The 11,731-nt window shown below is 39.7% G+C and overlaps 1 protein-coding gene and 2 long non-coding RNA genes across 3 annotated transcripts; 1 reads left to right on the top strand and 2 right to left on the bottom strand.

The window, feature by feature from the left end:
- The first annotated feature begins 3,278 nt into the window (after positions 1-3,278).
- LOC136503354 (uncharacterized) lies at positions 3,279-4,220 on the top strand. Its single transcript, XR_010770754.1, has 3 exons — positions 3,279-3,416; positions 3,515-3,594; positions 3,728-4,220. It is a non-coding gene; the product is annotated as an uncharacterized lncRNA (long non-coding RNA).
- A 2,947-nt stretch (positions 4,221-7,167) lies between these two features.
- On the bottom strand, positions 7,168-9,283 carry LOC136467472 (DNA (cytosine-5)-methyltransferase 3-like). The gene is made up of 10 exons (XM_066466192.1): positions 9,140-9,283; positions 8,962-9,027; positions 8,803-8,889; positions 8,609-8,696; positions 8,264-8,385; positions 8,081-8,185; positions 7,956-7,999; positions 7,813-7,882; positions 7,375-7,478; positions 7,168-7,273 (listed from the first exon to the last, which is right to left on the bottom strand). Exons 1-10 carry the CDS (start codon positions 9,281-9,283, stop codon positions 7,168-7,170), a joined length of 936 nt encoding a protein of 311 aa, XP_066322289.1.
- Positions 9,284-10,495: 1,212 nt separating this feature from the next.
- Positions 10,496-11,237, bottom strand: LOC136503347 (uncharacterized). The gene is made up of 3 exons (XR_010770753.1): positions 11,103-11,237; positions 10,902-11,001; positions 10,496-10,700 (listed from the first exon to the last, which is right to left on the bottom strand). It is a non-coding gene; the product is annotated as an uncharacterized lncRNA (long non-coding RNA).
- Between the last annotated feature and the right edge of the window lie 494 nt (positions 11,238-11,731).

The following is an 11,731-nucleotide window of genomic DNA, read 5'->3' as shown; positions in this document are numbered from 1 at the left end:
TTACATCGTCAAGATTTTGGTTCTCCTGTTCCTTCGAATTTTCGATACATCTTAGTTATTGCACTGGTGTTATGTGAACTCAAGTGGGGTGCATGCGTGCCTGAAGAAGAAGCACAGCAAAGGTCATTGTTTTCTTGCTTTGGAAGTTCATCTAATCTTAAGTTTATTTCCAATCTGGTCTAATTTATTTATTCCTGTAAACCGCGTCAGCTTCTAGGGTAGAAGCACCATCCACGTCGCCCTAAATTGTCCCAGCCGTCCAATCTCCTCCACCGATGGCTCAGCTTGTCCCCGCCAGATTTTTTTGAAGCGGCTTCTGACCGGATTCTCTTCGAAGCGGCTGGCTTCTCCTCTGCTCTGTCTCGCTTCTCCGGCTGCCAAAAGGTGATAACACTCTGTTTAGTTCTGTTACTGCTCCTATATGCACCGATATGGCATTCTCTGTTTATATGTGCCCATGGTTCGGTGTATGTGTTAAATTTATAGACGATACAAAGATATATTGTGACGAGGGCTTCATAGTACAGTGTGCATGCTACTAAAAAAACTCTCATTCTAGATGACAAAACAAGTACTTCATATCCTTGAAAGATTATTCTATGACTACCTTTAGTGCCTTGCGGCTAAACCAAAATCAGGTTCCAGCTTTTTGAAAACAAGGTGGTGGTGGAGGTTTTCCCAGTAGCAAAGTGAAAATCCTTAAATGAAACGTGTATGACCTGGAATGTGACAGACCTAAATAATTTTTCGCATTTTATAGTTTGTACTAATACTGATTTCATATGATATGTGGTTTGATGTATGCCTTCCATCAGCTTTGTATATTAGTTAGCTGGTATACTTACTACTGCATTCTTCAAATTAAATGTAAGCTGCGTACTATTACACAAGGTTCGATCTGTTCCTGGATTTCAATTTTATAACATAGAAAAGCTATGAGTTCCGAACGAACTAGGCCTGAATATTTTTCTCGTGTTTTGTGGGTGGCTGAGGGGTTTAGGCAGCAAAGAAGGAACTTCCATACATTGGTAACATCTACCTGATAATGTTTGTTCCTTTCTTGAGAAGATTCTAGGTTTTCTCTACTTATTAGTTTTTACCTTCTTAAGTCACACAGCTTATCCCTTTGCAAATTATTATGGAGTTGGGTCACTTGCGGAACTGTCATATCTAGATCATAATATAATTTTCCTCCTGCTACTGTATTCCCTGTGGATGTGACCTGTACATGATCTATATCTGCAGAGTATCTCATTTATCGGCTTTGTGGACATTGATTCTATTTTTTTGGGGGGGTTCTTATTGTAGTGGTGGCTTTTTTTACAAAAAAAAAACTCAGCATACCGGTTTAGGGTTGAGCACTATTGCCTTTCAAACCTTACGGATTACATTTGTTACGTAACTAATAGGCCGTTGCCTAATTCAAAATTTTGTTGTACAGCCTGTAGCATGATTTCTTTTATTAGTCTAAACTTCACTCATGAAAGGCAACATTCAGGTGCTTTGTATTTCCTACTGTTTTTGTAGCCTGCTAATGACCACTTTGGTTGTTAACCATCCTTCAATCTGGCCACCATCACCATTCCTTCCTGCTGATCCATTTGTTCTCATGCCTATGATCAGATTCTTCGTACCCATGCTGATCTGCACTACCCAGCTATGATCAAGGTCTTGTGAGAGGCTCGACATTTTCCATCTGTTCTGATTCTGATGTCTTGATACTCCAAGACCTTGAACAAATGATGATTCATGCGTTTTTTAGGCCTCTAAAATTTTTAGAGCTTCCCTTTGCAATCTTCTTAGTCTATGATCTGGCCCTTTGTATTGATTTTACTTTGATTTTCGTAATTTTGTTTAAGAGAAATCGATAACTGGTTTCGATCTAGGCGCCATTATCATTCCTTCCTACTGATCCATTTGTTGTTATGCCTATGATGTAATCGTTCGTACCCATTTATGATCTACAATATAAGACAATGATCAAGATCTTGTGAGAGACTCGACATTTTTCATCTATTCTAATGTCTAGATACTCCAAGATCTTCATCACGCGATGATTGATATATTTCTGAGGCCTCTAAATTTTTTAAAGGTTTCCTTTGCGATCTTCTTTGCCTATGATCTCGGGCCTTTGCCTTGCAGTCTTCTGTGTTTGGTATACAACAGATCATGCTCTTTCTACGTTCTGCCGAGGTTTTAAGATATATTGCCATTCCTGTTGTCAAGTCTGGGAAACAAAACTCACCTATGTGGTTAGTAGTAGAATGTCTGCAAACCTTCTACCGCAATTGTTAGGTTGTTCCTTCTTTCTATCTTTGTTTTAATAATTTTCCCTTTGTTCCCAGTTTTTCGCATTGGTGTTTGACATAGCACATATGACAAAGCTTCAGACTCTGATGCCTCCTATTTGTTTACTATGCTACAGCTACAGCCAAAATCATGAATTGGCTGCTTCTAGCCTTTCACTGTATGCTGTGGACACGTCTATCTTTCGGAGGTTGATTTAGGTTTTGACTGTACTACAAAAATAGTCAGTGACCCAAATAATGATCTTATTCAACTAACTTTAGTTTATTTGTGGTCTTATGCTTCTTTCAACTGACATATATCATACATCATCTATGTGAATTCTATAAAATTATAGTATAACATGGGTTAATTTTTTTAATCTTAGCACCTGCAATGAACTATGGGTTTATGCAAGTTGACAACTTAATATCAACTAGGCTTCTCCAACTGTGTTTTGATCCACGAAAAAAAAGCGAAACCTATTGCCATGTGGTGGAGTTTAGGATGGCTGTCATGCCAACCTGATGCCGCTTGCTGCTTCCTGTTGATCTGGATCATTCAAACCCAGCTACATCGCCTTTTAATTAAGATTTGCAGACTTTGAAACATGTTCTGAAGTTTTTTTTTTCCTAAACAGACTCGGCCAGCGCCTGTGTATTTTTGTTTCCCAACTAATAATGCTATTTCTCCTTCAATCTGATTCTGCACATCATTAGCTGGTTACAGAGACTGTTTCCCTCAGGTAAAATTTGTCATGTTTGTAATTGGTAGTTAGCACAGGCCTTGGTTCTTCTTATGTTGCTAATTTACTCTTGTTTCTCTCTCTCTTTGCTGATTATCTGGCTATGGGGTGCTTCTGATGCTTAGATCGTCTATGCATTGTGATGGTCTGTAAAGACTCAGGCATACAATCCTATGGGATATAATCTATAAAGGCTTAAACATGGTTGCCCTGTCAGACTGCCATCTGCCTCTTCCTTTTGCTTAGAAATTATTAATACATTTATGACTGATGCGATATTCCTTTGCTTCAAGTTCTGTAGGCTGCCGGTAGATATGTAGTTGCTGGACCACCTGCCAGAAAAGAAGAGATCAGCATGTGTGCTGCCATTTCACCGATTGCTGCTGTAGCAACATCTTGATATTCTAACTTTCCTTTCTTACTTTGGTCCGTTTGCTTGATTCCCATTACCTGTCCACATCTCCTTTTTATTTGTTTTACAAGGATGTACTGGTCCAGGTCCATGTTTGGGGTCTTGCTTATACTATACCACACCATGTAGCTGTGATATTGCCTAGGCAAAGGTTAGACACCTCCCTATCCACTTTGCCATCTCATCCTCTTTGTTTGACCCCTTTAGTATTATATTATGGTTTGCTCGATTATAGCTGTGTTTGCTTTGTATTGCACTAAACCTCTTGTTGGGTTTACTTTCAGCCTGCACATGTACAACGTGAACGCCAATGCAGCCGGCTAACTTGGTAAGCTCTCCTGTTCCTTTTGTTTAGTCCGATGTCCAAATTATGCATGTCCAGTTAGTAGAGACTATTTTATTTGGCCTTGCCATGTAGCGATGAAGTAGTAATTTCCTACCGATTCAGTCATCACCTAGGATTCCGAAACGATCTGTTGTTTTGGTGAGTCTTTTTTTTTACATTTTATTTTACATTTCGATTCATGCATCTGTGACATTTATTTATGCTCGAGTTAACCTCTTCAGCCATGTCAGGTTACTGCCTGTTTTTAGACTGCTTTTACTTGCCTTCTCAATGCACACATATGCCTCCAGGACCTGGTAAATTTCTGAAGTGTCAAACTGAATCTCCTTATGCCTCACAAACCACAGAGAGCTAACAAAACCAAATCTGCATACAGATTCATCCACCTAGGAAGCTTTTGTCTCCACAGATAGTGACCTCTGAGACCGAGAAGCGAGATGCTAGCAAGGTCATCACCGAGTGCTTGACCTACAATGTTTAATTACCTGAAATTGTCACCGTGTCTATAAAATATGTGTCATGAACCCTAATGTATAAAGCTTGCAAGTGTCGTCAACTGTTATGTTAGCTCTACAGACCGGACCTGTGCATCTAAGGTGGACCATTACCGCGCTTAGCACATCTATGTAAAATATATGTACATACCATCCTCATGCTACGACCATGAGTAATTGTCGTATCGGTTACTAAAAATTAGATGATTGTTTAATCCTGCGCTGCATCTTTGGTTGGATAACCGACGCGCGCAATGGCGCGCGCAATATACTAGTAAACTTATATTTGACCCTAGGAGTCGGCGTCACGAGTCCTGACGTCGAGGTAACACATCTCGGCGCCACAGATCTTAGCTCCAAGATGTCTAGCCGTGCACAACAAAGAATCCTAAATGATGTTGACGTAGTCGGTACCTCCGCGCCATAATACATGGCGCCGCATGTCTCCATCCACTGCTGTTGTGCGCTACTACTAGCCTACCACTGTACTCATACCATTAGTAGCAGGAGTAGCAGAGCGCGTCGTAAATGCTGGCATTTGCGCGCATGCAGCAGTTGGTAGCAGGAGTAGCACTTTTTTCAGCAAACCCATCGGATATTTGGACACATGCATAGAGTATTAAATATAGACTAATTATGAAACTAATTGCACAGCTTGCGATTAATTTACGAGACGAATCTTTTAAGCCTAATTAGGTCATGATTTGACAATATAGTGCTACAGTAAACATATGCTAAAGATGGATTAATTAGGCTTAATAAATTCATCTCGTGGAGTACTAATGGATTCCGTAATTTGTTTTTTATTAGTATCCGAACACCCCATGCGACACCCTCATGTAATACCTTCTAAATTTTAGTCACCGGATCTAAACACCCCCTTAGACACGAGTGGATCCAAAAGTGCTTCCCTAAAAATCCAAAGTAATCTTTCAATTAGAAAAGGAAAATTCATGCATCAAACAAAAGAAATAAATATAGATTTACCCATGCTATTGCCACAGATATCAGTAAGTAAAATGATATGGAATTGAATGGAAAATTCACTTCAGAAGGCTTAAACAAATGCACCATATCACGTGCAAATCAACTAATCTATGTAAATTTGGAAACTACCAATCAGGAGCACTAGATGCTGATCTAACGGATGGGGTGAGGGGGCTTAAGTGCAAAAAAAGGCCAGCGGGTGGGGGGCCTAAGTGCAAAAAATCCCACCTCTCACCTCATCTATTAGATCAGCATCTAGTGGTCCTGATTGGTAGTTTTCAAGTTTGCATAGGTTGGTTGGTTTACACCTGATACGTTGCCTTAAACAAACTCAGAAAAAAATCCACATTGCGCTAAACATTTCAATGCAAGTGTATGGACAGCTACCATGGAAAAATGCTAAAATATAAGAGTTGCTTGAAAGTACAAAATAAAAAGAACATTATGAAAGAAAAATGAAATTATGTATCAACGCCTTCTGTTCTCCGGTTCCTACTTCCTAAAACAACTATATATGGGATTGTACATATAAAAAGGAGACCTGCTGGCCGCGGTGCATATCATGTATGTGTACACCTTCCAAAAACATACCCCATCATTCTTGGAACTTAAATTATCGGGATGGGGTGGTGGGGTTTAACAGTTGAGACGAGGGACCTAAACGCGCTCTGCTACTCCTGCTACCAACAGCTGCGCGCGCAGATGCCAGCATTTACGCCGCTGTCTCCAGCTGCTGCCCTCCTCCTCCCCCGCACTTCACGCGCTCTACTACTCCTGCTACTAGTGGTAGGAGTACAGTAGTAGGCTAGTAGTATCGCACAACAACAGTGGATGGAGATATGCAGTCAGGCTAGGTACTGGCGCACACTTTGAATGCATGCTCGGCGCCAGAATATATGGCGCCGAGCTCGACGTCAAGATCTGTGGCGCCGAGGTATCGGTCACGTCAACGCCATCTAGGATTTCCTGCTGTGCACGGTCAGGCACCTCGAAGCCAAGATCTTTAACGCTGAGACGTGTTACCTCGACGCCAACCCTCAGGGTCAAAGATGAGTTTAAGTCTTTCAGGGAGTCAAATGTAAATTTTCTTTGAAAAAAAGCCAAATTATAAAAAATTGGAGGAAAGGGAAGTAGGCTCAAAGCGTCACAGCCCAACCTCCACCGCACCGCCATGCGACGACCATGCCACATTTCCAGGACGAGAGCAGTTGCCCTCCTTGGTATTTTTTTTTTCATTTTTAGCCTCAAGTGCCTAAAGGGATGCTGTCTGCCATTGGAGCTTGGATGATTGACAGATTTGCTGTTGGACGTGTCCCAAAATGTGTTCGTTTCGCTGAAATTTGGCTTATGCTGATTTGTTGTACGAGGAAAACACTTTTAGTTCGTTGAAAAATATTGCTTAAGTAGTGCTGCAGAACGGGGCGAACGATAACACCTCATGACTTAGTTTCCGTACGATCATCGGTGCCATCATCCCTTCCGTGATGACAAATGTGTGCATAGTGCAGAATATCCACAGATGCAGAGCATATGACTCAGCTTCGCAACATAGTCGAATCTAAAAATTGCTACCAACTGTCAATAATTCTCGCAAACAAAACTTACCTCACCAGCAGAGTTATTCAGCATTGAAACAACTGGGCAAGATTTCTGGTGGAATCAGTGGTATCTTTGCATTCATCAAATAAAGCAAGAGAATTGGTTCTTTGAGAAAAAATAGAGGAGAGTTTCACAGACAAAATTGCTGGTGGAATCCTTTTGATTCTAATAATGTTACAAAAAAAATCTGGGTTCGCCGAATAGCAAAAATGTAGAGCCAGCAAAACACTGCCAGTTTTGACAGAAGATTATATCAGATCATATCGATGCACTTAAGTCAGCTGCACAAACTAAATTATCAATCAAGCACTTGTTCCATATCTGCGTCTTCACCTCCTGAAAACACTACAGGAGTTCTCGTAAAGCTCTTGGACAGCTTGAACAGTGGTCCATCTCCATCTAATCTACCCAAAACGCACAACACAATAAGACCAGCTTCATACATAAACAACGAACAAGTCAGTATGTTCAGTCGAACTGATGTGAACATGGTAGAGAAAGTTACTTCTGCTTTATTGGGCCAAACAGCCTGTAATAATCAGGAAAACCTTGCAGCCTTGCATTTTCACGGATGGTCAAAACTCGAGCTTGACTGGGATGCAAAATAATCTGCAAAAGATCATCCAGGTGAGGGTTTAGCCTAGTGCTTACCCATGTATCTAGTTATCTACTTAGCTATTTACTATTCACTGTCTAGCTGTTTTTAGGTGCCTTAGCATCCAAGCCAGCATCTACTTTATGCACTAGAATATGTTGTAGTAGTTGAGAACTTCTTGTATCCCAAGTTTGCTATTCCTATATAATGCAATCAAGCGGCTAAGTGCCAAGCTGGCCTCTGACAGGAGAAATTCTACTTGTCTAGCTACTTGCAACACCAGGCTCAATCGCCAGAAAAAAAACAGGCTTCGTACTGTAGATACATAAAGGAATTCTTAGTCTTAACCTGATTGTGAGGCTCAGCTCTGGTAACAACTGTGGGAACTATTTCATCCCACCACAGACGTCCAAACGGTCTGCAAAGCATAAACAAGTGTACAGACCAAGTTCTATATAGAATAAACATGAAGTTTCATTGAGTACACTTACTTTGCTGACTTCCCTTTGATGAAGGTCATAGCATAGTCAGGCACCTAACCGGAGAAACTATGGTTAGTACAAGAGGAACCAAAAGCATTACAGTTAGTGAAACATAGCAGAGTAGACGTAGGTACCAAAGGCTTCCCAGATGACAGAAATACACGGGGAACGTCTGGATCCCACTCCACGGTATTGTTGATGCCAACCTTGACACCTTTGAGGTCACGGAAGTTGGCCCCCTAAAATGCAATAATTGCTAAGGGAGTACTTGACATGACAAACAATAGATAGTATGATATTCATCATCACTGGCTAACCTTTTTAAGAGGAATCTGCTGCACACGCTCGTAATCATCATTGTTTAGTCTTAGAGGCTGATGATCAAACAGTTTACCTTCGCTAGAATCAACCTCTCCATCGAAGGAGTAGTCCATCATGGCTTAGAACAATAACCGAATTTTCAGAATAACAATATAATAAATAGAGTATACAAAAGCGATCAAATGGTAAAGAAAATGCAAAAGGGGTTATCAAAACTACCCACCAACTGAATATTTGGAAGGAAAAAATAATCACTTTATGAATACAAATAATAAAGATTACACATGGTCACTTATTGTTCTATGGTTATCAAGTTCAATTGGTAACACTTGGTGGGTTGCCTTTACGGTTAAGCCGGATGTAGCGTTGGAATTCTGTTTTAGGGCCAACGATAAAGTCCATCACATCTTTGGGTTGATGGTTTCCAACCTGTAGAAAATAATATATAGTGCAAACAGAAAAAGAATACCATAAATAATGTTTAAGCAGAATCTTAACAAAAGGGTAAAGACAAGGTAAAATATAAATCACTAACCTCTGGTAAATCGGATATAGCATCTGCAAGGGTAAGAGCTTTCCTCAACTGTGGAGCTTCTGTTTCATCATATGCTACCACACTTTGCTGCAAAAGTGGCATAGTAGCTAGACAATGTCAATAAAAGAAATTTGGTATGTTGTCTGGTTAGTCTCTTACCTCAAATGCATTTGGCACTACTCTCTTAACAACATCATGGGTAGGCAACGGAAACTTTGGTAGTACCTAAATTGTAAAGGTATACATCCTTACTGAACCATACTCTGTAATGTAGCAAGTAAAATAACAAAGAGCTAGAGTGTCCAACCATTGATGGAAGAGCTCCCTAGATAAATACGCGCATTCTAAATTGTGGTAGCCCATAACATCCTGCGACCATCAACCCAAGCCTAGCTTGGTAATTAATGGCTACAAGCCGACTCAATGCATACTTCCCAAGGAATCCATCAGCAAATTTCAATATATCCACAACATTTTCCATGAGAACGTATTTGGGCTTCAAATACTCCACGATATCCATAAAAACAACCAGCTGTTTGTTTTTTTCATCCTTCAGTGGATCCTCACGCGATCTAAATCGGTTAAATCCACTGATGCCTTGGCAAAGAGGACCTCCACAGATCATGTCAACAGTGCCCTTTGTAAGGGGAAGAACATTCAAATAACACATCAAAGGTGCCAAAACAAACCAGAAAACGTAAATACTTACAGGCAAGGGTAAAATATTTTCCCAGTATCCTCTTTCTACAAAATCTTTGATACAGTTGGGGCAACCCCTGAAACATGTATAATGCATAAGACAATGTACACAAAACATAATACAGAAACAAAAATGGTAAAAACAACCTAAGGCCATCAATTGGCTCCCATGTATCATAACTCTGATCATATCCTTTCCATCGCACCTGTAAGTCACAACAAGCTTAAGAAAGATCTTTATGAAAATGTTTCAAGTAACCAATACAAAATATTAAAAACAAGATAAATACTTCCCCCGTTCCAAATTATAAGACGTTTTGACATTTCTAGATTCATAGTTCTTCTGTGTACTTAGATGTACACTATGTCTAAATGCATAGTAAAAGCAATATATCTAGAAAAGCCAAAACATCTTATAATTTGGAACGGAGTGAATACAAAAGAATGAACTCTGGAGTTCTAAAAGCAAACACATGTGCATACAATCAACTTTTTAGTACCTTAAACCATAGGCCAACTTTTCCACTGCTATTTGGATCACCATGGCAGATATCAAGAAGCTTCTCTACCTCATATGTGTCTTCAGAAAGAGGTTCATCTCCATCATCAGTTAAGGACCGGGCTACTTCAGATTCCAATATAGTGTCTTTGTGGACAATATATTTCTTACAAAGTGCATCCCACTCCTTAAGAAGGGCAAGAAAATCCTCAGCCTTTTCATTTCGCACCTTCAAAAGAGAAGTACAAAAACACTAGTCATGATTTCTGTATAGTAGACTCTAAGCAGGTAAGCCACTTGGTAGCAGTTTGACAGTGGAAAGGATAACCTTTGAACGTGGGTGGTTATAATTAAGACTCTCACAAGCATGTGCGTTCATGTCTACAGCCCATCGCTGCACAAGATTGCAAATATTAGCATTCCCAGTAGAAAATATCTTCATTGGCACCTAATAAATATCTAAATATCTGATAAATTGTATGCACGATACATACAGTATCTAATTTAAAGTTGGACAGCGCGGCACCCAAACAAAGCCCAGTCGACATGGCGCCACATCCAGAATAAAGATCCAGCAATGATGCTGTTTTTGTGTGTACATCAGATGATGCCTGAAAGCCAGAAACTAGTGTTTCCTTGGAAGAATCAACAGCATCATCAGAAATGCTTGATGCTTCACTGCTTGAAACACCATCATTATCTACAAGAGAACAACTCCCTCAAAATACACAAAGAAAAAATAGGCATAACAATGCAAGCAGTAAAAATTAATAACATGATACATAGAACATTCATCTCCAAATTAATCATCACATGTTCTATCCAAGTCTTTCTGAAACAGAAATTGGTGGATCTGTGATGACTGCAATATCGATCAGAAATACTATATAAAAACAGTTACCTGCTGGCAGATTTGCAAATGTTGAATATGCAACTGAATAAGACATGTCATAATAGAAGTCCCAATCTTTAGTGAACTGAGCTCTACCTTGGGGAGCCATCTAGTTCAGGAAAAAAAACACATTAAAAAAATTCCGAGCAAACATGAGAAATAACATGGAGCAAGTATGAAAAATTCATGCATGAAAATGAAGGCACTCACATTTGGATTAAGATGAATGATCTTAACCTTTGAGACTATACACTCAATCATGTTATCATTCCTTTCCTCTGAAAGGAAAACTCTCTTTTCATCATGCTTGTGGTCATGAAATTTTAGTAATTTTGGTGAGATAACCTGCAAAGAAATGTCTGTGTCACACATGGTGCCTTCTTTCTAAGAAATGGGCAAATAGCTTGCCACCTACAGTATCTGTTGTACGGAAAAACCACTGGCATGTGAAATAGGATCCATGATCTAGTCCTTCAAAAAACTCTGTAATCCGTCCAATGTAATTTTCCTCGTTGGGACCAGACTGCAGAAGTAAGAATCATGGGCAAACATTAATAACAAAGACTAAATAGAAGTTGCACATGAATTGTTAAAACCATATTATGCATTGAAACACACACACAAAAAAAACCTCCACAACATGTCTACTACCTGAGGTCCTGAATAAGAATTTACTGTGTGAGATAAAAAAGGAATGAAGTTGTTTGCTCTATAAGCAGTAACAGCGCACTTCAAATTTCATGCTATCATAAACATTTAGACCACCAGGAGAATACTATAAATACAAGCATGGGGTAAAAATGTCCACGTGTACTGGAGAAAATATTAGCCCATGTCAA

The sequence above is a fragment of the Miscanthus floridulus genome, chromosome 1 (assembly GCF_019320115.1).
Source record: "Miscanthus floridulus cultivar M001 chromosome 1, ASM1932011v1, whole genome shotgun sequence".
In the NCBI taxonomy this organism is placed as follows: Eukaryota; Viridiplantae; Streptophyta; class Magnoliopsida; order Poales; family Poaceae; genus Miscanthus; species Miscanthus floridulus.
Note: the sequence above shows the minus strand (reverse complement) of the source record. Positions and strands in the feature narration are given on the sequence as shown.

What these genes read in the sequence shown, in the direction of transcription:
- LOC136467472 (XM_066466192.1), bottom strand. Translation starts at nt 9,283, where the DNA reads ATGGAAAATGTTGTGGATATATTGAAATTTGCTGATGGATTCCTTGGG. An exon ending in CATCCGGCTTAACCGTAAAG is followed by an intron (nt 8,386 to 8,608) that starts GCAACCCACCAA and finishes TATTGTTCTAAG; the next exon opens with CCATGATGGACTACTCCTTC. An exon ending in TTTGGCCCAATAAAGCAGAA is followed by an intron (nt 7,274 to 7,374) that starts GTAACTTTCTCT and finishes CGTTTTGGGTAG; the next exon opens with ATTAGATGGAGATGGACCAC.